The sequence below is a fragment of the Podarcis raffonei genome, chromosome 4, assembly GCF_027172205.1.
Source record: "Podarcis raffonei isolate rPodRaf1 chromosome 4, rPodRaf1.pri, whole genome shotgun sequence".
NCBI classification, from domain to species: Eukaryota; Metazoa; Chordata; class Lepidosauria; order Squamata; family Lacertidae; genus Podarcis; species Podarcis raffonei.
The window spans coordinates 2,022,632-2,049,462 of NC_070605.1; the positions used below are offsets into that span (position 1 = coordinate 2,022,632).

At 46.3% G+C, this 26,831-nt stretch overlaps 1 protein-coding gene and 1 long non-coding RNA gene across 3 annotated transcripts; both read left to right on the top strand.

Moving 5' to 3' along the window:
• Positions 1 to 26,831, top strand: LOC128412053 (zinc finger protein 420-like). Of its 2 annotated transcripts, XM_053384887.1 has the most exons (7): positions 1 to 1,097; positions 1,291 to 1,372; positions 1,665 to 1,747; positions 3,082 to 3,208; positions 8,245 to 9,244; positions 21,575 to 21,578; positions 25,566 to 26,831. In XM_053384887.1, exons 1-7 carry the CDS (start codon positions 681 to 683, stop codon positions 26,670 to 26,672), a joined length of 2,820 nt encoding a protein of 939 aa, XP_053240862.1. In that variant the 5' UTR covers positions 1 to 680; the 3' UTR covers positions 26,673 to 26,831. The 2 variants fall into 2 exon arrangements, with proteins under 2 accessions (XP_053240862.1, XP_053240861.1); XM_053384886.1 differs by lacking the exons at positions 3,082 to 3,208; positions 8,245 to 9,244; positions 21,575 to 21,578 and adding an exon at positions 23,297 to 23,423 and having other exon boundaries at positions 6 to 1,097; positions 25,486 to 26,831.
• Positions 17,487 to 20,710, top strand: LOC128412200 (uncharacterized). Its single transcript, XR_008330033.1, has 3 exons — positions 17,487 to 17,587; positions 17,992 to 18,036; positions 20,305 to 20,710. It is a non-coding gene; the product is annotated as an uncharacterized LOC128412200 (long non-coding RNA).

The window sequence follows — 26,831 nt, forward strand, 5'->3', positions numbered from 1 at the left end:
ACTTCTGCTGTGTGTGACACGGGTCAGCGTCATTGCACAACAGAGGAAACGTGTATGAATGGTTGCTCCCAAACCTCTTTGTCTCTTTCCCTTCTTCCTTTCTCCTTATTGGCAGAGGAGGCCAGCCAAGCAGATCAAGCCAAGCTTTATGAGGAGCTGGGTATGTTGAGTTGGAGAGGAGGAGACAGAGAGGAGATAGGAGAGCCATGTCACCTGGGGGTAGGATTCCAACCAATGTCTTCAAGCTACAAGAAAGGAGATTCGGACTCAACACTCCTAGTCATTTTTCACGAGGCACCAATGACTCCCTTGTCAATCAGTTCTGACTTCAGGCATTGACTGGAAGGAAGGAGCAACCAGGCTGATTCGCCTCGCATTAATCTCTTCGCTTGCCTCCACATTCCCACAATCTCCCTTCTAGAGACCTACATCTCCTCCTCCTCCTTTTTAGAAAGATAGCTCAGAGTCTGGGCTGTGGTGCAATCCTACCCTGGTTCCCAGCAAGACTCATCCATGGATGCTCAGGAAACCTTTTTCTTCTCCTGATACTGTACAACTTTTGTAACAGAACAATGTATTTGCTTTGTAGGATTTGCTAGAGCTTCTCATTAAGACGGACAGAACTTGGCAGACGACCAAAGGGTTCCTTCCGATCTCTCAGAGGCTTCCTGAGAGCACAGATGGATGAGCAAGACACAGCTGGCCCTGAAGCAGGAAGAGGCCATGCCATCCAAACTGGGAGCAGTGGGGGATTCTGGGAAAACTCTGTGCAGAAGATCCTGGGTGAGGAGGACACCCTCCGCTCAGAGGTGCAGAGCCAGCAGTTGAGGCAGTTCTGCTTCCAGGAGGCCAAGGGACCCCGAGAGGTTTGCAGCCGACTCTACCACCTTGACCATCAGTGGCTGAAGCCAGAAAGGCACACGAAAGCTGAGATGGTGGACCTGGTGATCTTGGAGCAGTTCCTGGCTGTCCTTCCATCGGAGATGGAGAGCTGGGTGAGGGAATGCGGAGCGGAGACCAGTTCCCAGGCGGTGTCGCTGGCCGAAGGTTTCCTCCTGAGTCAGGCAGAGGAGAGAGAGCAGGCAGAGAGAAAGCAGGTGAGAGAGACTTTCCTCTGGATACTCCCAAGGGGCTCCAAACAGGATAGAGAACATCCCATAATGGTATGCTGATGACCCATCCTTTTTCTGGGAATGAGATCTAACACCCTTAAAGCTTCTGTCTTTGTCATTCTCTTTCTAACATTTCTCACCTTTCATTTACTGTTTTGAATTCGTATTGTTCTTTCAGAAAAGGGATCATTTTGCAGAAATGGACCTCGATTCCTGTGAGGCAGAGAGGCCTCCGTTGGACACCAGAGAGAGGCCACTGGGTAAGGAGGAAGGTGGCTTTTCTCCATTTGGTCTTGTTCTGTTGGTTTTCCAACTCATCCGAGGGTTCTTTTAATCTTGGGTGTTTTTTTTTTGAGGGGTGGGGGTTGGGAACAAGGGTTCAGAGGAGGGGAGATGTATTTCTGCACACCTAACATGAAATGGGCACAAACCTTCAACTGCACTCAGCAGGTAGGCTTTCTCAAAGCCCATCTTTAGTTAGAGATGTCCTGTTTCCCCTGTGAGAGAAGCAGGCACTCCTGGCATCCTGCTTACCTTTTTTTTCTTTTGCAGGTGAAAGAATGATGCTGGCAAGACCTCCTGATCCATCTTTTCATGGGGGCAGAAGGGAAGCAGTGGCTGTGGAACCAGATCAGGTCAGGGGAAGCTGCCTTGTGGGGACAGAGGCCGAGGGATGGAGCAATGTCATGGACTGGTTGGGCACAGAGGAATGGTGGGAGGAAGCAGCCAGGGAACCAGGAAACGAAGACGTCTCAGAGCCCAAGGAGTGGAGGTGGAGGAAGGATGGGCGGTCAGAGGGAGAAGAGGGAGAAGCCTGGGAAGAGGAGGTGTCAGAAGCTGAAGGTGTAACAGGGCTTAGTGAGCTGGGAGAGTCTGTGGCAGAATGCAGTGCAGAATCAGAGGCAGAAGAGGGGGGAGGCGAGTGGGAGAGGAAGGTCGAGAGGCAGAGGTGAGTCAGGATAAGGAGGAACCACCGGGGGTCCCTCTCCTTCTGCCAGAATCCACCCTCCCTGCTTGTCTCTCAGAGCCAGCAAATGGCTTACAATGGAGGAGCAAAGGCAGGTTGCACACTGGCGCATTGTTTGATCGCTCCCCAGAAACCCCAGAGAGGAGGGGACTTGAAAAGCTGTGGGGAGCCGGGGGCCTTCACTCTCAGCAACTGCTTTTGTGGAGGAAGAGGCTCAGGGAATGAGCTGCTGTTTTCATAAAGCCCGAAACTCAGCCAAGTCTGCGAATATCGTGTTCTTGCTGATAAAGAGTTAAATACAGCTGTGAACTGTGGGATTTCCTGCCCAGATAACTCTGTGACACCAGCCTTCTGAATGTTGGCAGTAGGATTCATCTGTAGTTGCAGTTTTCATGGAATCCTAGAGTTGAAAGGGACAAAAAGGGTCATCAAGTCCCACCCCCTGCATTGCAGGAATCTCAGCTAGATCCTCCAAGACAGATGGCCATCCAGACTAGGCTTCTTGTATTTCTATATTCATCAATGAATGCTAAAATAGGCTTCTAAGCAGCGGACAGACGAGTACAAATAGTGGCCAGGATTCACCTAGCCAGCCCCATCCGCTGCAAAATGGGGCCTGCCCCCCATTCCTCCCCCTCTCCATGCCCCCATGAACCCCTTGAATTTGGCTCTAGGGCATTGGAAGGGAACCTCCCCAGAACAACTCAGGAGAAGAGGAGAAAGTGGATCCTTCCATCGGGGAAATTGGAATGCTTGCGAAGGCAGAATAACATAAACATAAGCTGGAGTACCACCTATTTGCAAAAAGACGAATTCCCATAGTTAAAATGCAGAATAAAAGAATTCAATTAAAGTGTTAAAATAGGTACCCATAATTAAAATGTGCAGCAAAGCAATCCTATTGAAATAATGCAGCAATTAACAGGAAGGAAATAACAGAGCATTGTGTAGCAGATTATATTTCTGCTGTCACAGAGGAGGACATTTCCCTTTTTCTTTTAGGGTCCAGTGTGCTTTGAAGATGTTGCTGTTCGTTTCACAGACGAGGAGTGGGAGTTGCTGGATCCTGACCAGAGAAGTCTGCATAAGGATGTCATGGAGGAGAATTGGGGGATCGTGGCCTCTCTTGGTAAGGCTCCCTATGGGATCGTCCTAGCTGCCAGGAAATTCAAAAAATACCTCTATGTGACAAACCTCATATATTTTCACAGCACCCCCTACAAAACCTGGGAACCTAACACCCCCACAAGAAATAGTAAATTACAGTTTTTTCTGTGAACAATCTTCCTCCAGTTCTGCCTCCCTCTACCACAGTTGGGCTGATCTGAACTGCTCAGGCATCTTAAATGTCAGCTTCAGAGTTGTTCGGAAAGATAAGTAGCTTCTGTCAGGATTTCTGTTTTTGTTTTTGCTGCTGTCAGTCTTGGGTTGACCAAAGAGACGACTGACACTGGAGATGGAGGGGATGCCATGACTGGGCCAAACAACATCTGCCCCAGAGAAGAGCCAGGCTGATTGAATCTCAGGTAGTAGTAGCAGTGATAATAATAGCAATGGCTGATTAGAGCGTGTCCAGACGAGGTGCGGGCTCCCCTGGGGGATATCATCAATTTGTCTCTTGGCACCGGGATATTCCCAGGGGAACTGAAGGAGGCAGTGGTGCACCCGCTCTTAAAGAAAACATCATTAGATCCCTTAGATCTATCCAATTACCGCCCGGTTTCGAATCTTCCATTCCTGGGTAAGGTAATTGAGAGAGCGGTTGCTGAACAGCTTGGCAGGTTTCTGAATGAAACATCGCCTCTGGATCCATTCCAGTCCGGCTTCCGCGTTGGTCATGGGACTGAGACGGCTCTGGTCGCCCTAACAGATGATCTCCGCAGGCAGCTGGATCGAGGCGGGTCGGGGCTGCTGATTCTTCTAGACCTGTCAGCAGCCTTCGACATGGTCGATCATGAACTCCTGGACCACCGCCTTGCCGACGTGGGGATCCAGGGCACAGTCCTTCAATGGCTGCGCTCGTTTCTCTCTGGTTGGGGACAGAGGGTGGCGCTTGGGGGGGAATTGTCATCGCGCCACTCCTTGGTGTGTGGAGTGCCTCAGGGTGTGATACTATCCCCGATGCTTTTTAACATCTTTATGCGCCCCCTCGCCCAGCTTGTCTGGAGTTTTGGGCTGGGTTGCCATCAGTATGCCGATGACACCCAACTCTATCTGTTGATGGATGGCCATCCTGACTCGGCCCCAGACACACTGACCAGATGTCTGGAAGCTGTGGCTGGATGGTTATGTGGGAGCCGGTTGAAGTTAAATCCTTCAAAGACAGAGGTACTCTGGCTGGGACGGGACGATATGGGATTGAGGGGGCAACTCCCATCTCTTGCGGGGGCACAATTAGTGCCAGCACCGTCCGTTAAGAGTTTGGGTGTAATCTTCGATACCTCCCTTTCCATGGAGGCGCAGATTGCAGCTATAACAAAGGCGGCATTTTTTCCATCTTTGCCAAGCTAAGCAGTTGGCCCCTTATCTCTCTCGCCCTGACCTAGCCACTGTGATCCACGCGACGGTCACCTCCAGACTGGATTACTGTAACTCGCTCTACGTGGGGCTGCCCTTGAGACTGACCCAGAAACTCCAGCGGGTGCAGAATGCCGCGGCGAGACTCCTTATGGGGTCTTTACTGCAAGATCACATTCATCCGGTACTATACCAGCTGCACTGGCTCCCGGTGGAGTACAGGATCAGGTTTAAGGTGCTGGTTTTAACCTTTAAAGCCCTATACTGCCTAGGGAGACTTCCGGGTTGGTGCCTCCGGTAATGGCGGAATTCCTCTGATCGGGAGTAATTTGCCCCGTGGGAATTTGGGTCTGGCTGCCATGGCGAAGGCGGAGACCTGCAAGAAATCACAGGCGGGAGAAGCCTGTGAGCGTGGGATTCGGTGGGCACCTTTTGCGCCTCCCCTACTCGCAGGGAAACCCGGTTTCGGGGATCCAGAGCGAAGTGGGGTGAGCAGCGCGGTGCTTCAAATTGTCTGCTTCTTCCACGGAGCGAAGCCGCATAGCTGTTGCTGGAGAGCACTGACTTTTTCCTGTGGACAATTTGACTCCAAAGTAATTACCCGTGAGTAGAGCTGAAGCGGGAGAATTGGATTTTAAACGTTTAATTTGGCATCGAAATGGGGAGGTTCAATACAGGAAGTCCGCCTTCCCTATTTGTAAATAGACTGAGGCAAGGAGGCTGCAAACTGAAGTCTTGGAAAGCCTTCTGTAAAAGACTAAATTTCCATCGGTAAAGAGCATAAAACCCCCCTTGGAGGCAGGAGAAGAGGGGGGGAAGTTGCGGACTGAGTATGCCTACAGGAGAGAGTGAAGAGAGTTAAAATACCGCCGCTCTGACCTTGGAAACGGGCTGCTAGCAGGACTGACGTTTTGGAATGTTCATTGACAGCACTTAGAACGTTCCTTGACAGCTAGCAAAATAAGAGAAATACATTGTTTCTACTGTCTCCGGCTGCTTCTAAAAAGGAGTAAAAAGTAACTGAAAACTGAAACTAACTTTGGATTGTATGAGTTGCGTTTAAAGGGGACATTATTGACTATTATAAATAGAAACTGTTTCCCCCTAGTGGAAATCTCTGAAATTGGTTGCTTTATAAGAGCTGGGCTAGGGGAATTTCCAGCTGCAAGATAAAAAATTGTGAGACTCTGGGATTGACCTTGAATCTCTTAAGTGTTATGGCAAATGGAAAGGAAAAAACAGACGAAATGTCGACAGAAGAGGCCTTAGTGGTCGCATTAGTGAAAATTAACGATTCGCTGGAACAGCTTCACAAGAAAACAGACGTGATAAATGTGAAAGTTGATGCTGCAAATATTAAAATCGACTTAATTGTAGAAAGTTTAAATAATCTGGGACAAAAGGTGAACACCAATACAGAAACCGTCCAGAAATTGATACAGGAATCTACTTTGATACGGCAAACTGCGGATGAAGTCAGGGAGAAAACCCTTGTTGCTGAATGTAAAGCAATACAACTGGAGAGAGAGAGAGTCCCATCCATTCAAAGGCAACTCGATGAACATAAGCTGACATTTGTTATGATGGAACTTAAAGAAAAACAGACGAATTTGAGGACCAGAGCCCTACCTGAATTGGGAAAGGAAAGCTTGACAGAGTTTCAGGAGGAGACAGGACTAACATCGGTTGAGAAAGAGAGGCATTTGGGGGTCAGTAGGACCGCCAAAAATGTGAATCTATTTAAGGATAACTGTGAGGGACGTTGGATTGAAGAGAAGGGGGATTGGGAAATATGGATAAATCTGAAGTTGTTATTGTTGGGACGAGTTGTGGTGGGGATGAGGGTTGCTGTGTTGCCAGGGATGTTGCTTTCGTTTCAAACAGTGCAAGTTTTGGATGGGAGGGATTGTTTCAGGAGGTGGCAGAGGGATGTTTCTAGATTTGTTTGGCAGGGCAGGAAGCCTCGAGTAAAATTTAAGATATTGACGGATGCCAAAGAAGGAGGTGGACTTGCCCTGCCAGACCCCTAAACTTTGTTGTGAACCATCTGCTTTTTGCTGGCTGAGAGAATGGCTGCTTCTTGAAAGCACTGTGAAGTGCTGGATAATGGCAGATGAAGTTGATGGACTATATGGAATTGGCAGAAATGACTGGCAAGATCCGAGACCAGGGAGAAGAGTCGGTGGAAGAAGACTGGGGAAAGTTTAAAGACTATTTATAGAAATATTGTAAAATCAATGAATGTTAGAAGAATGTTGGAATGAAGTTATATGGCTTTAGTAGAAATGTTATAAGGAATTAAGTATAAATAGATTAATAGAGTATTAAAGGAAAAATAAGGTTAAAATGTGTTAAGATAATTATAGGATAGAAAACGGGAAGATTGAAAGGAATTGCTGAAATAATTAATAGAAGTGGAATACAAAAAGGGAGGTGTGAGGAGGCCGTGGAAATATGTGAAAGAAAGATAAGATATTGAAATTTTTTTCTTCTTTTTTTTGATGTGTTTTTAAATTGTTTTTGTTTTGTCTTGTTAGTTTAATGTTTTAGTGTTATGTAGTGTTTTTGTATTGTAATGTACTGTTTTTTCTTTTTTTGTAAGTGTTTAAATTGTTGTAAAAGTAATAAATATTATTTTAAAAAATAAATAAATAAAGCCCTATACGGCCTAGGACCCTCGTACCTACGGGACCACCTCTCCTCGTATGCCCCACAGAGGAACCTACGGTCTGCAAATAAAAACATCCTGAAGGTCCCAGGCCACAGAGAGGTTAGGCTGGCCTCAACTAGAGCCAGGGCTTTCTCGGCTGCGGCTCCAATCTGGTGGAATGCTCTGTCACAAGAGACTAGGGCCCTGCGGGACCTGACATCTTTCCGCAGGGCCTGCAAGACAGAGTTGTTCCACCAGGCTTTGGGTCAGGGCGCAGCCTAACTCCCTCCTCTGGCAACCTGCATAGAATTTTGCTTAACGGTTGCCATCAATTTGATTTTAATTAATTTTTATAATGAAATGTTTTTAGAATGTTGGATTATTTGATTGTTTGATTATTTGATTGTTGTTAGCTGCCCTGAGCCCGGCTTCGGCTGGGGAGGGCGGGATATAAATAACATTTATTATTATTATTATTATTATTATTATTATTAATTTTTATTTATACCCTGACCATCTGGTTGGGTTGCCCCAGCCAATCTGGGAAGCTTCCAACACATATACAGTCGTACTTCTGGTTGCGAATGGGATCCATTCCGGAGTTCCGGCCAGATAACGAGGTTTTCGCAACCCGAAGATCACTGTTCTGTGCATGCGTATGGATTTGCCACTTTCATCAGCTGAAGTTTATATAACGTGAGGCTTACGTAACTCGAGGTGCTACTGTAAAAACATGAAACAGTAATAATAACAATCTAATCCAATGCAAAAAGTACAAAAATTTTGCAAAAAGTACAAATTTTTTAAAATGAGTAACTTACTTCAAACAAAGCAACATTCAACCAACGATTAGAATCCAGTAATAAATACATTGGTTTATTACAAATAACAAAGGTAATGAACACTGCCTTCTCTACAACAAATCTAATGAGCATTATTCCTTAACTGGGGGCTCCATTTGTTCCTGAGGCTCTAATCCCTTTTTCTCTCCATTGCAGATTGTGATGAATTGGAAATCAAGATCAAAGGTGACCACAACACAATCTGCAGAGTGGAGAAGGCACGTAAAAATTTGGAATGTGGAAAGAGCTGCAGTCAGAGCTCCCATTCCAGTTCCCATCAACAAAATCTCATTGGAAAGAAACCCTATCGGTGCATTGAATGTGGAAAGATATTCAGTATGAGCTCCTCTCTCACTTCCCATCAAAGAATTCATACAGGGGAGAAACGCTATCAGTGTGTGGAATGTGGAAAGAGCTTCAGTAGAAGCTCCGATCTCACTAAACATCAAAGAATTCATACAGGGGAAAAACCCTATCAGTGTGTGGAATGTGGAAAGAGCTTCAGTCACAGCCACAATCTCACTTCCCATCAAAGAATTCATACAGGGGAGAAACCCTATCAGTGTGTGGAATGTGGAAAGAGCTTCAGTAGAAGCTCCGATCTCATTAAACATCAAATAATTCATACAGGGGAGAAACCCTATCAGTGTGTGGAATGTGGAAAGAGCTTCAATAGAAGCTCCACTCTCACTAAACATCAAAGAATACATACAGGGGAGAAACCCTATCAGTGTGTGGAATGTGGAAAGAGCTTCAGTAGCAGTTTAGATTGCACTTCCCATCAAAGAATTCACATAGGGGAGAAACCCTATCAGTGCATGGAATGTGGAAAGAGCTTCAGTAGAAGCTCCGATCTCACTAAACACCAAAGAATTCATACAGGGGAGAAACCATATAAATGCTTTGAATGTGGAAAGAGCTTTAGTAAGAGCTGCACTCTCGCTTCCCATCAAAGAATTCATACAGGGGAGAAACCGTATCAGTGTGTGGAATGTGGTAAGAGTTTCAGTCGGAACTCCTCTCTCACTTCCCATCAAAGAATTCATACAGGGGAGAAACCCTATCAGTGCCTGGAATGTGGAAAGAGTTTCAGCCAGAGAGGCCATCTGAATACCCATCAAAGAATTCATACAAGGACAGAACATTTTTTATGTATGCAACAACAGCAGAAAGAATACTTCTCGCCAAGTATTGGAAGACACAAGATTTACCCACCGTGGAAGAATGGCAGATGCAAGTGATCGACTACATGGAGATGGCTGAAATGACTGGCAGAATCCAGGACCAGGGAGAAGAACTGATGGAACAGGATTGGAAAAAGTTTAAGGACTATTTACAAAAATATTGCAAAATGTTTGAGTGTTAACATGATGTGGGAAGTGAAGGTAACAGGGCATGTGGGATTTGGTTAAATGTGAACGAAAAGAAGAATTTCAAAAAGGAGAAGGGGGCTATGAACAGAATAAAATTATGTCTTAGTATATAAGATGAGGAATGGGCTAAGATAACGAAAACTTGGGACATAATAATTAGAAAAATATAATTGTAAGCATGGCTTGAATAAGGGTTTGAACTTGCTGAATTAGATTGGAATAAAGAGGAACACAAAAAAGGGAGATGTGAGGAGGTCAGGACAGAGGGACATGGAATTTTGTAACTTTTTAAAGTGGATTTTTCTTTTTTCTATTCTTCTTTTTTGCTATATATTTTTGTTTTTTGATTTTTCTGTGGGCTTTAATAAATGGAATGATCTATGTGAAATGATGAACTTTTTGTTTTGTAAAACTTTAATAAACATTTATTTAAAAAAACAACAAAGAATTCATACAAGGGAGAATCACGGAATTGTAGAATTTTTGAGCTTGAAGTGATCCCTGGTGCAATCTATTCCACCCCTTGTGATGCTGGCATAGCAAGTAAAGCATCCATGACAGATGACCATCCAACTTCATTTGAAAACCTCAAAGAATGGAAATTCCAGAACTCCCAAGGGAGTCCAATCCACTAACAGCTCTTGCTGTCAAAAAGTTCTTCCGCATGTTTAGTCAGTCTTTTTTAAAAACAAAACAAAACTTGAAGGCATTGGTTTGTGTCCTACCCTGTGGAGCAGGCGTCCTATTGGGAAGACCCAGTTCTCTGAGTGCATGTTCTGGAAGTTGGGCAATAGGGGCAGTACAGGATTCCTTTTGGTGTACCGACCTCCCCACTGCACCAAGGATTCCCTGCCTGAGCTGCTCCAGGTCATGGCGGATGTTCTCCTGGAGACACCTAGTTTGGTTGTCCTAGGGGATTTTAACATCCACACCGACACGACCTTACAAGGGGCCGCTTGGGACTTCGTGGAAAGCATGGCCTCCATGGGGCTTTCCCTGAATATGTTTGGCCCAACTCATAGTCACGGACATGCCTTAGACCTGGTGTTCACCTCTATGGATGTTGGTTATCTGACACTAAGTAAAAGTGAAACTAAAGAATTGCCATGGTCAGATCACTTCCTGGTGCAACTGGACTTCTCCGCGAACCTTCCCCTCTTCAGGGAAGTGGGACCGATTCAGATGGTCCGCCCCTTAATGGATCCAAATGGTTTCCAGAGAGCGGTAGGGGATGCTTTATCCCATGTTGATGGCCTTTCAGCTGATTCCCTGGTGGCCCGCTGAAATGTGGAGTTAACCAGGGCTATTGACTGTTTGGCTCCGAAGCGCCCTCTCCGATTGCATGGAGCCCGGACAGCCCCGTGGTTTTCTTCGGAGCTGAGGGTGATGAAACAATCGCTGAGACGGCTAGAGTGCCGGTGGCGGATAACCCATTCTGAATCTGAGCGGACACGGGCTAGAGCTCAATTTTGAGCCTACCAAGTGCTGATAGTGACAGCAAAGAAGACTTTCTTCACCGCCTCTATTACATCTGCGGAAAACAGCAGCAGGAGACTCTTTCAGGTGGTTCACAATTTAACAGAACCACCTGCTCCAGTAGGGCCCAGTACAGGCCACATGATCTCCTGCAATGATTTTGCAAAGTTTTTTGCAGACAAAGTCGCTCCGATTCGAGAAGACGTAGACTCCACCGTGGGAGCAGGGCGGGAGAGTGCTAGAGTCCTGTCTAGTCAAGTTGTGTGGGATCAATTCCAATCTGTTACCCCCGAAGATATGGACAGGCTGCTTGGACGAGTGAAACCAACCACTTGTCTCCTTGATCCTTGTCCATCCTGGCTTATAAAAGCTAGCCGGAATGGGCTTCGTGGGGTGGTGAATGCTTCCCTTTAAACTTTACTATGAATCAGCAGCTTTTTGCTGGTTGAAAGAATGGCTACTTCTTGAAAACACAGACATTTTGGATTTGGAAGGTTTTAACAACGTATTTGGATGGCATGCATATCTGTGGTATGACAAGGTCAAAGCGCATAAAGCGTTTAAAAACCATATTGTTAGGAAAGCATTGTTTAATGTTTGGATAAGATATAAGGACTTATTGGAAAATAAAACCCTAAGGTGGCTGTCACCGATGGAAGCGAAAGCTCAGAAAAAGCTCAATATGGAGGTCAAATGGCCGAAATATTGGGAAATTTTGGAACAAGATGGAGATAGACTGAAACTGCAGAGTTTTGAGAAACTAAAGAACAAAGTGCGAGACTGGCTTCATTATTATCAGATAATGGAGGCATATAATTCGGACAAGAAAATTGGCTTCCAGATGGAAAAATCAAAATTAGAAACAGAACTGTTAGAACCCAAAACTAAGATTTTGTCAAAGATGTATAACTTGCTGTTGAAATGGAATACTCAGGATGAAACGGTGAAATCTGCTATGATTAAATGGGCACAAGATGTTGGACATAACATAATGATGGCTGACTGGGAACAGTTATGGACCACAGGTATGAAGTTTATGGCATGCAATGCCCTAAGAGAGAATATTATGAAAATGATATACAGGTGGTACATGACACCAGTCAAGCTTGCGAAAATTTATCACTTGCCCGATAATAAATGTTGGAAATGTAAAGAAACTGAAGGTACATTCTTTCACCTTTGGTGGACGTGCCCAAGGATTAAGGCTTTCTGGGAGACGATTTATAATGAATTGAAAAAGGTATTTAAATATACCTTCTTGAAGAAACCAGAGGCCTTTCTCCTGGGCATAGTCGGCCAATCGGTGTCAAAGAAGGATAGAACATTCTTTATGTACGCTACAACAGCAGCAAGAATACTTATTGCAAAGTATTGGAAGACACAAGACATACCCACTCTGGAAGAATGGCAGATGAAGGTGATGGACTACATGGAATTGGCGGGAATGACTGGCAGAATCCGAGACCAGGGAGAAGAGTCGGTGGAAGAAGACTAGAAGAAATTTTAAGACTATTTACAGAAATATTGCAAAATTAATGAATGCTAGAATGATGTTGGAGTGAAATTAAGTGGTTTCTAGCTGTAATGGTATAAAAGAATATGAAAAAATGGTTTTTTAATAGGTAAAAATTTAATGCTATAATGATTTAAGATTAAAAAGATCAGGATAAAATAAAGTGGGAAAGGAATTGCGGAACTAAATAAATTGAACTGGAATACAAAAAAGGGAGGTATGAGGAGGTCCGGGAAACAAGTAAATGAAAAATAAGTGATGAAAAGATTGAATTGTTTTTAACTATTTTTATTTTGTTTTTGTTTTTTTCGTTTTCATTTTGTAATACTGTAAAAACCTTAATAAAAATTTATATATATAAAAAAAACTATCGCCCAGTCTCAAATCCTCCATTCTTGGGCAAGGTGATTGAGCGAATGGTTGCTGAACAACTCCAGGCACGCCTGGAGGAAGCGAACCATTTGGATCCCTTCCAGACGGGATTCAGGTCTCAGCATGGGACTTGAAACTGCCTTGGTCGCACTGGTTGATGATCTCTGGCGGGCTATGGACAAAGGTGAGAGCTGTTTCCTAGTTCTGCTGGATCTCTCAGCGGCGTTTGATACCATCGACCATAACATCCTTCTGGACCATCTTGAGGGGCTGGAAGCTGGGGGCACTGTCATACAGTGGTTCCGCTCCTTCCCCCTGGGCTGTGTTCAGCCTGGGAGTCATTTTGGACTCACAGCTGTCCATGAATGCACAGGTCAAATCTGTGTCCAGGGCAGCTGTTTACCAGCTCCAACTGGTACGCAGGCTGAGACCCTATCTGCCTGCGGACTGCCTCGCCAGATTGGTGCATGCTCTGCTTATCTCCCGCTTGGACTACAGCAATGCGCTCTACAATGGGATACCTTTGAAGTTCTACCCAGATACTGAGGTCCAGCACCGAGGGCCTTCTGGAGGTTACCTCACTGTGAGAAGCTAAGTTACAGGGAACCAGCCAGAGGGCCTTATCAGTAGTGGCGCCCTCCCTGTGGAACGCCCTCCCACCAGATGTCAAAGAGAACAACAACTACCAGACTTTTAGAAGACATCTGAAGGCAGCCCTGTTTAGGGAAGCTTTTAATGTTTGATGTGTTAGTATTTTAATATTTTATTTGAAGCCGTCCAGAGTGGCTGGGGAAGCCCAGCCAGATGGGCGGGGTATAAATAATAAATTATAAATAATAACAATTATTATTTTATTTTCTTTCTCCTGTAGTAACCTATGTTATCCATCATTTGAGAACCACGATATTGTTCTCCCTTTGGTCTTCTTTCATTTTTATCACAGTCTTTGAACTCTAATACTTTGAAGGAGCGAGGTTTTAATTTCATGAAGTGAGGCAGCTCATCCTCTATTAACAGTCGTAGCTGAGATAGGAAGTCCATGTTGAGGATCTGGAGAGAGTCTTCAGACGGGACTTAATCTGGAGGGAGAAGCTGTGGGAAGACTCTTCTTCTGGGGTCTCCTTCCATTCGGGAGGGGAGAGATTTTCTAGGAAAAGGAGATTTCTGAGTCAGTAAATAGGACTCAGAGGATCCCCTGGGTCTGGCATACAAAGGAAAATACCTCGGGAGTGGGACTGCTAAGAGAGAGGGGAACCAAGGAAAAGTGGCCCCTCGCTCACGGACCAAAGTATGAAGCCATGAAGGAAGCTGGGCTGTCCTGTCATAACTAAGGAAGGGAATGAGAGAGAAGCAGCAGAAACAGACTTAAGCCTTTTAGCATTTATTCTGGATACCTGAAGTGTAACAACTGATTATGAGAGGAGGGAGTTTAAGAGAAGCTGTGCCTGTACAGTGGTATCTCGGGTTAATTACTTAATTTGTTCTGGAGGTCCGTTCTTAACCGGAAACTGTTCTTAACCTGAAGCTCCACTTTAGCGAATGGGGCCGCCAGAGCACGATTTCTGTTCTCATCCTGAAGCAAAGTTCTTAACCCGAGGTACTATTTCTGGGGTAGCTGAGTCTGTAGCCTGAAGCGTATGTAACCTGAAGCGTTTGTAACGCAAGGTACCACTGTAGTACCTTGTTTAATCCTGTGACATTTAGATGAAGTAATAAGTTAACATCTACCTGACAGAGGCCTTCCAGAATCTGATTCAGAGCCAAATTTGGAGACATATGTGACACAGACAATTTCAGAATGGCTGGGAGAAAGCAAAGATTGGTTGGATGGGCTTTCAGAGAGCTGTTTCAGAATTAGATCACGTGAAAATTGCGAACGGAGGCAGTTAGGAGATGTTTTATTAACACTAGTAACAAAAAGAGTGAAGGACGCAATCCTTCAGAACAGTTTTTGAAAAAAATCATGTGGTTGCCAGACAGAAAGTAGATACCTTTAGAGAGATTCCACTGAAATTGAGACTTAGAAGAACCAAATATAGATATTTAACAATAGCACTCAGGAGAGCTGACATTAGATATAAATGGGAATTCCCAGAGGGCATTTCCTTTACATACACCAAAAGGAGATACAGGCTAACATCAGAATTTCAGAGAGTCCTTTGACAAATACAGGAGAGACTTAGATTCCAACTGCTGAAAGGCACATATGGTATTCTGTTAGATTGGGAGACGAAAGAGTGTGTTTGTGTGTTTTTACAATCAAGCAATGTATACATTTTATGAAAATTACAATACATCATAACATCATATAACATAAGCAGGAGTTATTAAAAAAAATAATAAAATAGCGCACTGTCTTTCAGGTTGCGTCTTCCTGGAGTTCCACACCTCTGCTGGGTGGAGAGGAAATGGTCTCTCTGCCTTCATCTCAGCTCCACAGCAGTTCTCTCAAAAGGACTTGGCACTCCAGAAGGCGGAACTCAGAGCCCTTTATAACATAAAATCATCATCAAACAAGGAACTTATAGTGCTGGGGAAGTAGTAGTAGGAGCAGTAGTAGCAGTAGTAGTATTTATTCAATTTATATACCCCCCTTTATCAGAATATACCAGGGCAGTTTACAACATTAAAAGGACAATACAGAACAACAATGATAAAAACATAATAAAAAGCATCCTGTGAGACAGCCTAGTAATGCAGCACTCCTTTTAAAACCTGAGGGAGACTCACTGCTCACCTGCTTTTAAGGCCACTAGGGGGCTGTGGTGATTCATGCAAGGGAGGCTCCTCTGCTGGCCCTCTGAAGATTCTGACATCGTCCACTCTTTCTCCTGTCACCCACAGCCATAGAATATGAATAGAGTTGTCCTCCCAAACTCTGCCTACCCTCCAACATGTTGCAGAGGGAAATTGGGACCTGCGACTTCTGGGGCCACGCTCCTGAATGAGTCACGTAACTCACGCGAGAGCAAGGACCCCCCCAAAATGGGCGTCCTTTGGGGCCACAGTTTCACGGGAGCCAAAACAGGCCATCCTGGGAGCCAATCAGAAGCCAGGGTGGCTTCTGGAATTGCAGGACATCCCACTCAAAGCAGGACAGTTGACGGGTATGTGAAGATCGCCAAAGATGGAGAGTCCACAACCCATAGTGCAGGCATCCCCAAACTCGGCCCTCCAGATGTTTCGGGACTACCACTCTCATCATCCCTAGCTAACAGGACCAGTGGTCAGGGATGAAGGGAATTGTAGTCGCAAAACATCTGGAGGGCCGAGTTTGCCTATGCCTGCCATAGTCAATATGTCTGCCTTTCCCACTGGCTGAGATGCTTCTGTCCATTTCATCTGCTTAGCCAATCCAGATATTCAGGGCCAACAGGTCCCACCCCTGCCTCCAGCAATCTCTTTTGTTACACTCAATGGGTGTTTGGTGGAGGGCAAGGGGAACCATAGGGGCAGGGTCCAGGATGCTCAGATTCCTGCCACCAGACCTCCCCTCTGAAGTCCCCCCAGGGCACCTGCTCAGCTGAGAGGAGGGTGTCATAGCACAGGTAGCAAATCAGCTGCTGCTCTCCCTTGAGGGATTCCCTCCCTCACTTAATTGGCCAAATATTTCAAAAGGGCATCACCCGCCACTATATAAACCCTCACACCCCCGGCAGCAGCAATGAGGTGGTACAGCTTTCGGGTGCTAAGAGTGTGTCCCTGCTTTGGGAGGGGGAACACAGCCCCCCAGCAAAGTTTGGAGGACGAGCCAAGAGGTATAGCCGGACACTGGAAGGCAAAATTTATGTATAGTTTTTTTGGGGGGCTTGCCCCTGCAGCAGATATCATGCACATGCAGCCCACTACCAAAATCAGCACCATCATTTTGTGACTTTTGTGACTTGTCCCCACAAAACACGTCATCAGTTTCTTCCCTTCTGGTCAAAGGGCCTCTGCTGCACAATACCAAATGTAAGAATTTTCTGATAAATGTATCTATGTTCTGGCTCACTGGGAAAACTTCAGAAATTCCTATAGACCTGTGAGCTCAGCTACTCAGCAGCCCCTCTACCTGAGTGATAATCCCTGGCCTCCTGATACCTGAGTGCCAGACAGGTAGCCATTCCAGTAATAACAAACCCAGATGGAGACAAAATCTGCCTGGATGGAGACCCGAGAGCCACCTCTCAATATCTGGAGGGCTGACCCATGGAAGAGGGAGCCAGCTTGTTTTCTCCTGCCCTAGAGGGGAGCACCCAGAATAAGGGATCCAGAGGACCAGAAAGCAGTTTCTTCTGACGAGAAGAGCAGCAGAATCCCTTGGGAGATGGCGGACTCTCCTTCCTTGGAGGTTTTTAAGCAGAGGTTGGATGCTTTGGCTGAGATTCCTGCCTTGCAGGGGGGCTGGAATAGATGACCCTTAGGGCTCCCTCCCATTCTAGGATGAGGTTCCTCGCTTCCTGCAACCCCCTTTTCCCTGCAACCTCTTCCTCCAGTTTCTGGCCAAGGGAGGGAGCAGATCACAGACCAACCAAGAGCAAAAATAAAATAAGCATCTCTGGGATTCTGCAATGCAGGAGAGAAAAGGCAGAGAGGACTGAGCAGGGTGGACTCGGCTCTGCAAGGGTTAAAGGGAACTGAGCTGCATTCCTAGAGGGGAAAGGAAGTAAAGGGGGGCCAGGTCCTCCAGAGGAAAAGCCCCTCCCTCCCCTTCCTGCAAGCGGGGGGGGGGGTTGCTTTCCTCTGCTGCAAATGCTGCATTGTTCTCTTCCACGGGAATCTGGTGAGTCTCCTCTCTCCCCCCCCAGGAGGGTGCAGTGGGGAGAAGGTGGGGGTCCCAGGGATGCAGCAGGGGAGGGTGGCTCATGTGGGGGGGGGGGGAGCCCCAGGGAGCAGGGGGTCCTGCCAGGGAGGGGCGAGGTGGCAGGAACTGTCTCCGTCCTTTAGATCTTTTGTGGGGGGGGAGGGGAGGAGGTTACTGCCCCCCCCTTCCAGAAAAAAAAATTATTCAGAGCCCCCTGGGAAATCTAGCAGATAGAAATCTAGCTTCTTTAAATAAGGGTATAAGTAGGACTTCTGTCGTGAGTGACACGGGTCAGCGTCATTGCACAACAGAGGAAACGTGTATGAATGGTTGCTCCCAAACCTCTTTGTCTCTTTCCCTTCTTCCTTTCTCCTTATTGGCAGAGGAGGCCAGCCAAGCAGATCAAGCCAAGCTTTATGAGGAGCTGGGTATGTTGAGTTGGAGAGGAGGAGACAGAGAGGAGATAGGAGAGCCATGTCAGATTAGATCATTTATTACGGTCAGAGACCAGCTTATAAAACACACTTGGGGGTACAGTCACAGAACTAAAACAGGCAATTTATGTACAACAATAAATTTAAAAACAATGTACACCAACAAACTATCCCAGGGAGTTGACTCAGAGTCACCCATGAAACCGAGTTTGGGGATTTTCATGACGGACTATTTTGAGTTGGGAGATGGTCTGCGCCTACAGATCTGTACACAGAATCTGGCGACCATCCAGGTCATGTTCTGATCTTTGCCTAACAGGAAAAGGTCAAATTTTTGCTTTTGCGGGAGGTCAGCGAGCCTCACCAGCAGGGGATCAATGGTCTTACTACGTGTCTCTTCGTAAAAGGGACGTCTAAAGAACAAGTGTTTTGGCTTCCTATCTCTCCCAATGGACAGGTGAAAAGTCTCTGAGCATACGGGACTTTTCTAAAGGCTCCATCCAGGACCGGTGAGGGAAGAGCCGAGCTTCTGGCGAGTGTAAAGGCCCTTCTTGTATTTCTAGATGCGAGAAAGAAGAGATATTCTGCCGGTGCGGCTATATATTTCTCGATTTCTCCAATTTTATGGTCGGGGCACCTTGCGAAGTCCTGTTGTCTCTCGGTATCTAATATTCTTTGCTTGACTGTGGCTTTTGCCTGGCCCAAGCCCAGACTTAGAAGGGCTTGAGGGGCAAAACCCAGTTTCTGGAGGGTGTTCAGAACTGCAGTCTGCCAGCCTGACTGGAATTGGTCACAGAGGGTCAGTGGGGCTATCCCTCGGGGGAGCAGATTCAATGTCAGCCATTTGTAGATTGATGTTAGGCAGATGCTAGCCTCCACTCTCATCATCCCCGTTTCCAATCTCACCCATGCGTTTGATACACATCTGGGCACTTGGAGGAGAGCTCTAAGAAGTCCAGATTGAACTCTCTCAAGGGGGGAGGAAGCCGAGGAAGGCGGGGGCAAAAAGGAACCATAAAGGAGTTGTGCCAAAGTTTTGGCCTTGTATAGTTTTCGAGCTGCGGGAACGAAGAAGCCCCCTTGTGCTCTGAAAAATTTAAGGATACAATTTGCGGGTTTTTTCGCTGAACTCCCGATGGAGTTTATGTGTAGTTTGTTGGCTCCTGAGGCCTGTACCACCATTCCTAGATAGTTATAGTTTGTGCCAACAGTGTGACGCGGCAGCTAAAAAAGCCAATGCAATTCTGGGCTGCATCAATAGGAGTATAGCATCTAGATCAAGGGAAGTAATAGTGCCACTGTATTCTGCTCTGGTCAGACCTCACCTGGAGTACTGTGTCCAGTTCTGGGCACCACAGTTCAAGAAGGACACTGACAAACTGGAACGTGTCCAGAGGAGGGCAACCAAAATGGTCAAAGGCCTGGAAATGATGCCTTATGAGGAACGGCTAAGGGAGCTGAGCATGTTTAGCCTGGAGAAGAGGAGGTTAAGGGGTGATATGATAGCCATGTTCAAATATATAAAAGGATGTCACATAGAGGAGGGAGAAAGGTTGTTTTCTGCTGCTCCAGAGAAGCGGACACGGAGCAATGGATCCAAACTACAAGAAAGAAGATTCCACCTAAACATTAGGAAGAACTTCCTGACAGTAAGAGCTGTTCGACAGTTGAATTTGCTGCCAAGGAGTGTGGTGGAGTCTCCTTCTTTGGAGGTCTTTAAGCAAAGGCTTGACAACCATATGTCAGGAGTGCTCTGATGGTGTTTCCTGCTTGGCAGGGGGTTGGACTCGATGGCCCTTGTGGTCTCTTCCAACTCTATGATTCTATGATTCTATGACTTGTTCTAATTTATGGCCTTGGAGTTCCCAGCTTTTAAGCTTTGGTTTTGCCCCAAAAGCGAGTATCTTGGTCTTTTGATAGTTGATTTTGAGACATTCAAATTCACAATATGCTGCGAGCTTTCTTAGTGCTCTTTTGAGTCCAGTGGGGGTTCTAGATAGAATTACTGCATCATTGGCATATAGCAGGACCGAAATATGCCGATTTGCGAGCTTCGGAGGGTGGAGTTCTGAGTCATGGAGTGCAGATACTAAATTATTTAGATAGAAATTGAATAGTAGAGGGGCCAATAGGCACCCTTGCCTGACTCCTTTAGAGGTTTTAATAGGGTCCATTAGGTGTCCTAGGCGGCTGCACCTGACTCTAAGAGCCGTGTTTGCGTGCAGTGCCTGAATGAAGAGCAGAAGCCCTCTGTCTATGTAGGTCCCCTGTAGTCTGTCCCAGAGTCTGGTTCTGGAGACTGTATCAAAGGCTGCTTTTAGATCAACAAAGGCAGTGTATAGTGAGGCCGGCCTTTAGGAGAGCCATGTCACCTGGGCGCAGGATTCCAACCCATGGCTTCAAGCTACAAGAAAGGAGATTCAGATTCAACACACGTAGTCATTTTTCACTAGCAACCAATGACTCCCTTGTCAATCAGTTCTGATTTCATGCATTGACTGGAAGGAAGGAGCAACCAGGCTGATTCACCTCACATTAATCTCTTCGCTTGCCTCCACATTTCCACAATCTCCCTTCTAGAGGCCTCCATCTCCTCCTCCTCCTCCTCCTCCTCCTCCTTTTTTGAAAGATAGCTCAGAGTCTGGGCTGTGGTGCAGTCCTACCCTGGTTCCCAAGAAGACTCATCCATGAGGGAAACTTTTTCTTCTCCTGATACTGTACAACTTTTGTAACAGAACAATGTATTTGCTTTGTAGGATTTGCTAGAGCTTCTCATTCAGACTGACAGAACTTGGCAGAAGACCAAAGGGTTCCTTCCCATCTCTCAGAGGCTTCCTGAGAGCACAGATGGATGAGCGAGACACAGCTGGCCCTAGAGCAGGAAGAGGCCATGTCATCCAAACTGGGAGCAGTGCGGGATTCTTGGAAAACTCTGTGCAGAAGATCCTGGGTGAGGAGGATACCCACTGCTCAGAGGTGCAGAGCCAGCAGTTGAGGCAGTTCTGCTTCCAGGAGGCCAAAGGACCCCGAGAGGTTTGCAGCCAACTCTACCACCTTGATCATCAGTGGCTGAAGCCAGAAAGGCACACAAAAGCTGAGATGGTGGACCTGGTGATCTTGGAGCAGTTCCTGGCTGTCCTTCCACCAGAGATGCAGAGCTGGGTGAGGGACTGTGGAGCGGAGACCAGTTCCCAGGCGGTGGCCCTGGCCAAAGGTTTCCTCCTGAGTCAGGCAGAGGAGAGAGAGCAGGCAGAGAGAAAGCAGGTGAGAGAGACTTTCCTCTGGATACTCCCAAGGGGCTCCAAACAGGATGGAGAATATCCAAAAATGGTCTGCTGGTGGCCCATCCGTTTTCGGGGAATGAAATCTAACACCCTTTGCATTCTCTTTCTAATATTTCTCACCTTTCATTTACTGTTTTGAATTCGTATTGTTCTTTCAGAAAAGGGATCATTTTGCAGAAATGGACCTGGATTCCTGTGAGGCAGAGAGGGCTCCGTTGGACACCAGAGAGAGGCCACTGGGTAAGGAGGAAGGTGGCTTTTCTCCGTTTGGTCTTGTTCTGTTGGTTTTCCAACTCATCCGAGGGTTCTTTTCATCTTGTTTTTTTTTTTTTTTTTTGAGGGGTGGGGGTTGGGGACAAGGGTTCAGAGGAGGGGAGATGTATTTCTGCACACCTAACATGAAATGGGCACAAACCTTCAACTGCACTCAGCAGGTAAGGCTTTCTCAAAGCCCATCTGTAGTTAGAGATGTCCTGTTTCCCCTGTGAGAGAAGCAGGCACTCCTGGCATCCTGCTTACCTTTTTTTCTTTTGCAGGTGAAAGAATGATGCCAGCAAGACCTCCTGATCTGCCTTTTCATGGGAGCAGAAGGGAAGCAGCGGCTGTGGAACCAGATCAGGTCAGGGGCAGCTGCCTTGTGGGGACAGAGACCGAGGGATGGAGCAATGTCATGGACTGGTTGGGCACAGAGGAATGGTGGGAGGAAGCAGCCGGGGAACCAGGAAGGGAAGACGGCTCAGAGCCGAAGGAGTGGAGGTAGAGGAAGGATGGGCGGTCAGAGGGAGAAGAGGGAGAAGCCTGGGAAGAGGAGGTGTCAGAAGCTGAAGGGGAAACAGGGCTTGGTGAGCTGGGAGACTCTGTGGCAGAATGCAGTGCAGAATCAGAGGCAGAAGAAGAAGGAGGCGAGTGGGAAGAGGGAGGAGGTGAGAGGAGGAAGGTCGAGAGACAGAGGTGAGTCAGGAGAAGGAGGAGCCACCGGGGTCTCCCTCTCCTTCTGCCAGAAGCCCCCCTCCCTGCTTGTCTCTCAGAGCCAAGAGAGGTCTAACATGGAGGAGCAAAGGCAGGCTGTACACTGGCACACTGTTCAATCGCTTGCCAGAAACCCCAGAGAGGAGGGGACTTGGAAAGCTGTGGGGAGCCGGGGGCCTTCACTCTCAGCAACTGCTTTTGTGGAGGAAGAGGCTCAGGGAATGAGCTGCTGTTCTCATGAAGCCCGAAACTCAGCCAAGTGTGTGAACATCGTGTTCTTGCTGATAAAGAGTAAACTCCAGCTGTGATGTGTCAGATTTCCTGCCCAGATAACTCTGTGACACCAGCCTTCTGAATGTTGCCAGTAGGATTCATCTGTAGTTGCAGTTTTCATTGAATCCTAGAGTTGAAGGGACAAAAAGAGTCATCAAGTCCAACCCCCTGCATTGCAGGAATCTCAGCTAGATCCTGCAAGACAGATGGCCATCCAAACTAGGCTTCTTGTATTTCTGTATTCATCAATGAATGCTAAAATAGGCTTCTAAGCAGCGGACAGACGATAACAAATAATGTCCAAGATTCACCTAGCCAGCCCCATCCACTGCAAAATGGGGCCTGCCCCCCATTCCTCCCCCTCTCCATGCCCCCTTGAACCCCTTGAATTTCGCTCTAGGGCATTGGAAGGGAACCACCCCAGAACAACTCATGAGGAGAGGAGAAAGTGGATCCTTCTATCGGGGAAACTGGAATGCTTGCGAAGGCAGAGAAACGTAAACATAAGCTGGAGTACCACCTATTTGCAAAAAGACGAATACCCACACTTAAAATGCAGAATAAAAGAATTCAATTAAAGCGTTAAAATAGGTACCCATAATTAAAGTGTGCAGCAAAGCAATCCTATTGAAATAACACGGCAATTAAAAGGAAGGAAATAACAGAGCATTGTGTAGCAGATCATATTTCTGCTGTCTCAGAGGAGGAAATTTCCCTTTTTCTTTTAGGGTCCAGTGTGCTTTGAAGATGTCGCTGTTCGTTTAATGGACGAGGAGTGGGAGTTGCTGGATCCTGACCAGAGAGCTCTGCATAAGGACGTCATGGAGGAGAATTGGGGGATCGTGGCCTCTCTTGGTAAGCCTCCGTGTGGGATCGTCCTATCTGCCAGGAAATTCAAAACATACCTCTATGTGACAAACCTCATATATTTTCACAGCGCCCCCTACAACACCTGGGAACCTAACACCCCCACAAGAAATAGTAGATTACAGTTTTTTCTGTGAACAATCTTCCTCCAGTTCTGCCTCCTTCTACCACAGTTGGGCTGATCTGAACTGCCCAGGCATCTTAAATGTCAGCTTCAGAGTTGTTCGGAAAGATAAGTAGCTTCTGTCAGGTTTCCTGTTTTTGTTTTTGCTGCTGTCAGTCTTGGGTTGACCAAAGAGATGACTGACACTGGAGATGGAGGGGATGCCATGACTGGGCCAAACAACATCTGCCCCAGAGAAGAGCCAGGCTGATTGAATCTCAGGTAGTACTAGCAGTGATAATAATAGTAATAATAATAATTTTTATGTATACCCTGACCATCTGGTTGGGTTGCCCCAGCCAATCTGGGAAGCTTCCAACACATATACAGTCGTATTTCTGGTTGCGAATGGGATCCGTTCCGGAGATCTGGCCAGATCCCGAGATTTTCGCAACCCAAGGATCACTGCACATGGATTTGTGGCTTTCATAAGCTGATGTTTATATAATCCGAGGGTTAGGTAACCCGAGGTGCTACTGTATAAACATGAAACAGTACCGTATTTTTCCCTCTATTACACGCAGATTTTTTCTCCTAAAAAGTAAGGGGAAATGTCTGTGCGTGTTATTGAGCGAATGTGTGGTCCTTGGAGCTGACAAGCGCGAGTGAAGGCAAAAATCAGGCAAATATCAAATCGTCCGGAGAAGGGAAGCCTTGAAAGGAGGAAGCTCTGCCTCAGGGTCTTACTGCCCACCTGCTTCTGTTTCCTTACTGTGTTTGCTCAAACGGAACAAAGAGCAGAGAAAACCCCTCCCCTCCAGGCAAGCAGAGTGATTCCTCTCCGTGCGTCTGGGACTCGCAGGCAACATGCAGGTTGGGGGGGGGGAGAGAGAGAGAGCTGGCTGGCTTGTGGGGGGGGGACTTTTGCCTTCCTTTCCTCCCTCCGGTAAAACCCCTCTCCTGCATTCTTAGCCAGCTGCCTCTCTGCACACCCCTTTCGGTGCTCCTTATCCTTTCTATGTTTTTCCTTCCCTCCCTACTTAAAACCTGGTTCCAATCACGGATCCACATGGATCCTCAGGATCTTTGCATTGAGTCTCCCCAAATTCACCATCAGATCACATAGCAATGATCTGATGCAAAAACAGGGCTGCAATGGTGCAAAAACATGGTTACAAAGCACGGATCCACATGGATCCTCAGGATCTTTGCATTGGGTCACCCCAAATTCACCATCAGATCACATAGCATGTCCATGGCTACAGCCTGCACCAAAAAAATCACACACCCACTGTTGCCTGGGGCTGCAATGGTACAAAAACGTGGTTACAAAGCATGGATCCACATGGATCCTCAGGATCTTTGCATTGGGTCACCCCAAATTCACCATCAGATCACATAGCATGTCCATGGCTACAGCCTGCACCAAAAAAATCACGCACCCACTGTTGCCTGGGGCTGCAATGGTACAAAAACGTGGTTACAAAGCATGGATCCACGTGGATCCTCAGGATCTTTGCATTGGGCTACCCCAAACTCACCGTCAAATCACATGTCTGTGGCCGCAGCATGAAGCACAAAAATGATACATCCACTGTTTCATTCAGAATTTTTTTTTTCTTGTTTTCCTCCTCTAAAAACTATGTGCGTGTTATGGTCAGGTGCGTGTTATCGAGCGAAAAATACGGTAATTATAACAACAATCCAATCCAATGAAAAAAGTACAAAAAAATTACAAAAAGTACAAAATTTATAAAATGAGTAACTTACTTCAAACAAAGCAACATTCAACCAACGATTAGAATCCAATAATAAATACATTGGTTTATTGCAAATAACAAAGGTAATGAACACTGCCTTCTCTACAACAAATTTAATGAGCATTATTCCCTAACTGGGGGCTCCATTTGTTCCTGAGACTCTAATCCCTTTTTCTCTCCATTGCAGATGGTGATGAATTGGAAAACAAGAACAAAGGAGACCACAACACAATCTGCAGAGTGGAGAAGGCACGTAAAAATTTGGAGTGTGGAAAGAGCTGCAGTCAGAGCTCCCATTCCAGTTCCCATCAACAAAATCTCATTGGAAAGAAACCCTATCAGTGCATTGAATGTGGAAAGAGCTTCAGTCAGAGCTCCTCTCTCACTTCCCATCAAAGAATTCATGCAGGGGAGAAACCCTATCAGTGCCTGGAATGTGGAAAGAGCTTCAGTCACAGCCACAATCTCACTTCCCATCACATAATTCATACAGGGGAGAAACCCTATCAGTGTGTGGAATGTGGAAAGAGCTTCAGTATGAGCTACAATCTCACTAAACATCAAAGAATTCATACAGGGGAGAAACCCTATCAGTGTATGGAATGTGGAAAGAGCTTCAGTATGAGCTGCAATCTCAGTTCCCATCAAATAATTCATACAGGGGAGAAACCCTATCGGTGCATGGAATGTGGAAAGAGCTTCAGTAGAAGCGCTGATCTCACTAAACATCAAAGAATTCATACAGGGGAGAAACCCTATCAGTGTGTGGAATGTGGAAAGAGCTTCAGTATGAGCTCCGATCTCATTAAACATCAAAGAATTCATACAGGGGAGAAACCGTATCAGTGTGTGGAATGTGGTAAGAGTTTCAGTCGGAACTCCTCTCTCACTTCCCATCAAAGAATTCATACAGGGGAGAAACCCTATCAGTGCATGGAATGTGGAAAGAGCTTCAGTATGAGCTCCAGTCTCACTTCGCATCAGATAATTCATACAGGGGAGAAACCCTATCAGTGTGTGGAATGTGGAAAGAGCTTCAGTAGAAGCTCCGATCTCACTAAACACCAAAGAATTCATACAGGGGAGAAACCCTATCGGTGCATGGAATGTGGAAAGAGCTTCAGTAGAAGCGCCGATCTCACTAAACATCAAAGAATTCATACAGGGGAGAAACCCTATCAGTGTGTGGAATGTGGAAAGAGTTTCAGTATGAGCTCCGATCTCACTAAACATCAAAGAATTCATACAGGGGAGAAACCCTATCAGTGCATGGAATGTGGAAAGAGCTTCAGTCAGAGGTCCAATCTCACTTCCCATCAAAGAATTCATACAGGGGAGAATAACGGAATTGTAGAATTTTTGAGCTTGAAGTGATCCCTGGTGCAATCTATTTCACCCCTTGTGATGCTGGCATAGCAAGTGAAGCATCCATGACAGATGACCATCCAACTTCATTTGAAAACCTCAAAGAATGGAAATTCCAGCACTCCCAAGGGAGTCCAATCCACTAACAGCTCTTGCTGTCAAAAAGTT

Excerpts from the sequence above, each read along its gene's own strand:
- LOC128412053 (XM_053384887.1), top strand. The coding sequence starts at position 681 with ATGGATGAGCAAGACACAGCTGGCCCTGAAGCAGGAAGAGGCCATGCC. Across the intron at positions 1,748-3,081 it reads TGGCTGTGGAACCAGATCAG|GGTCCAGTGTGCTTTGAAGA; the intron begins GTCAGGGGAAGC and ends TTTTTCTTTTAG. Across the intron at positions 3,209-8,244 it reads GGGGATCGTGGCCTCTCTTG|ATTGTGATGAATTGGAAATC; the intron begins GTAAGGCTCCCT and ends TCTCCATTGCAG.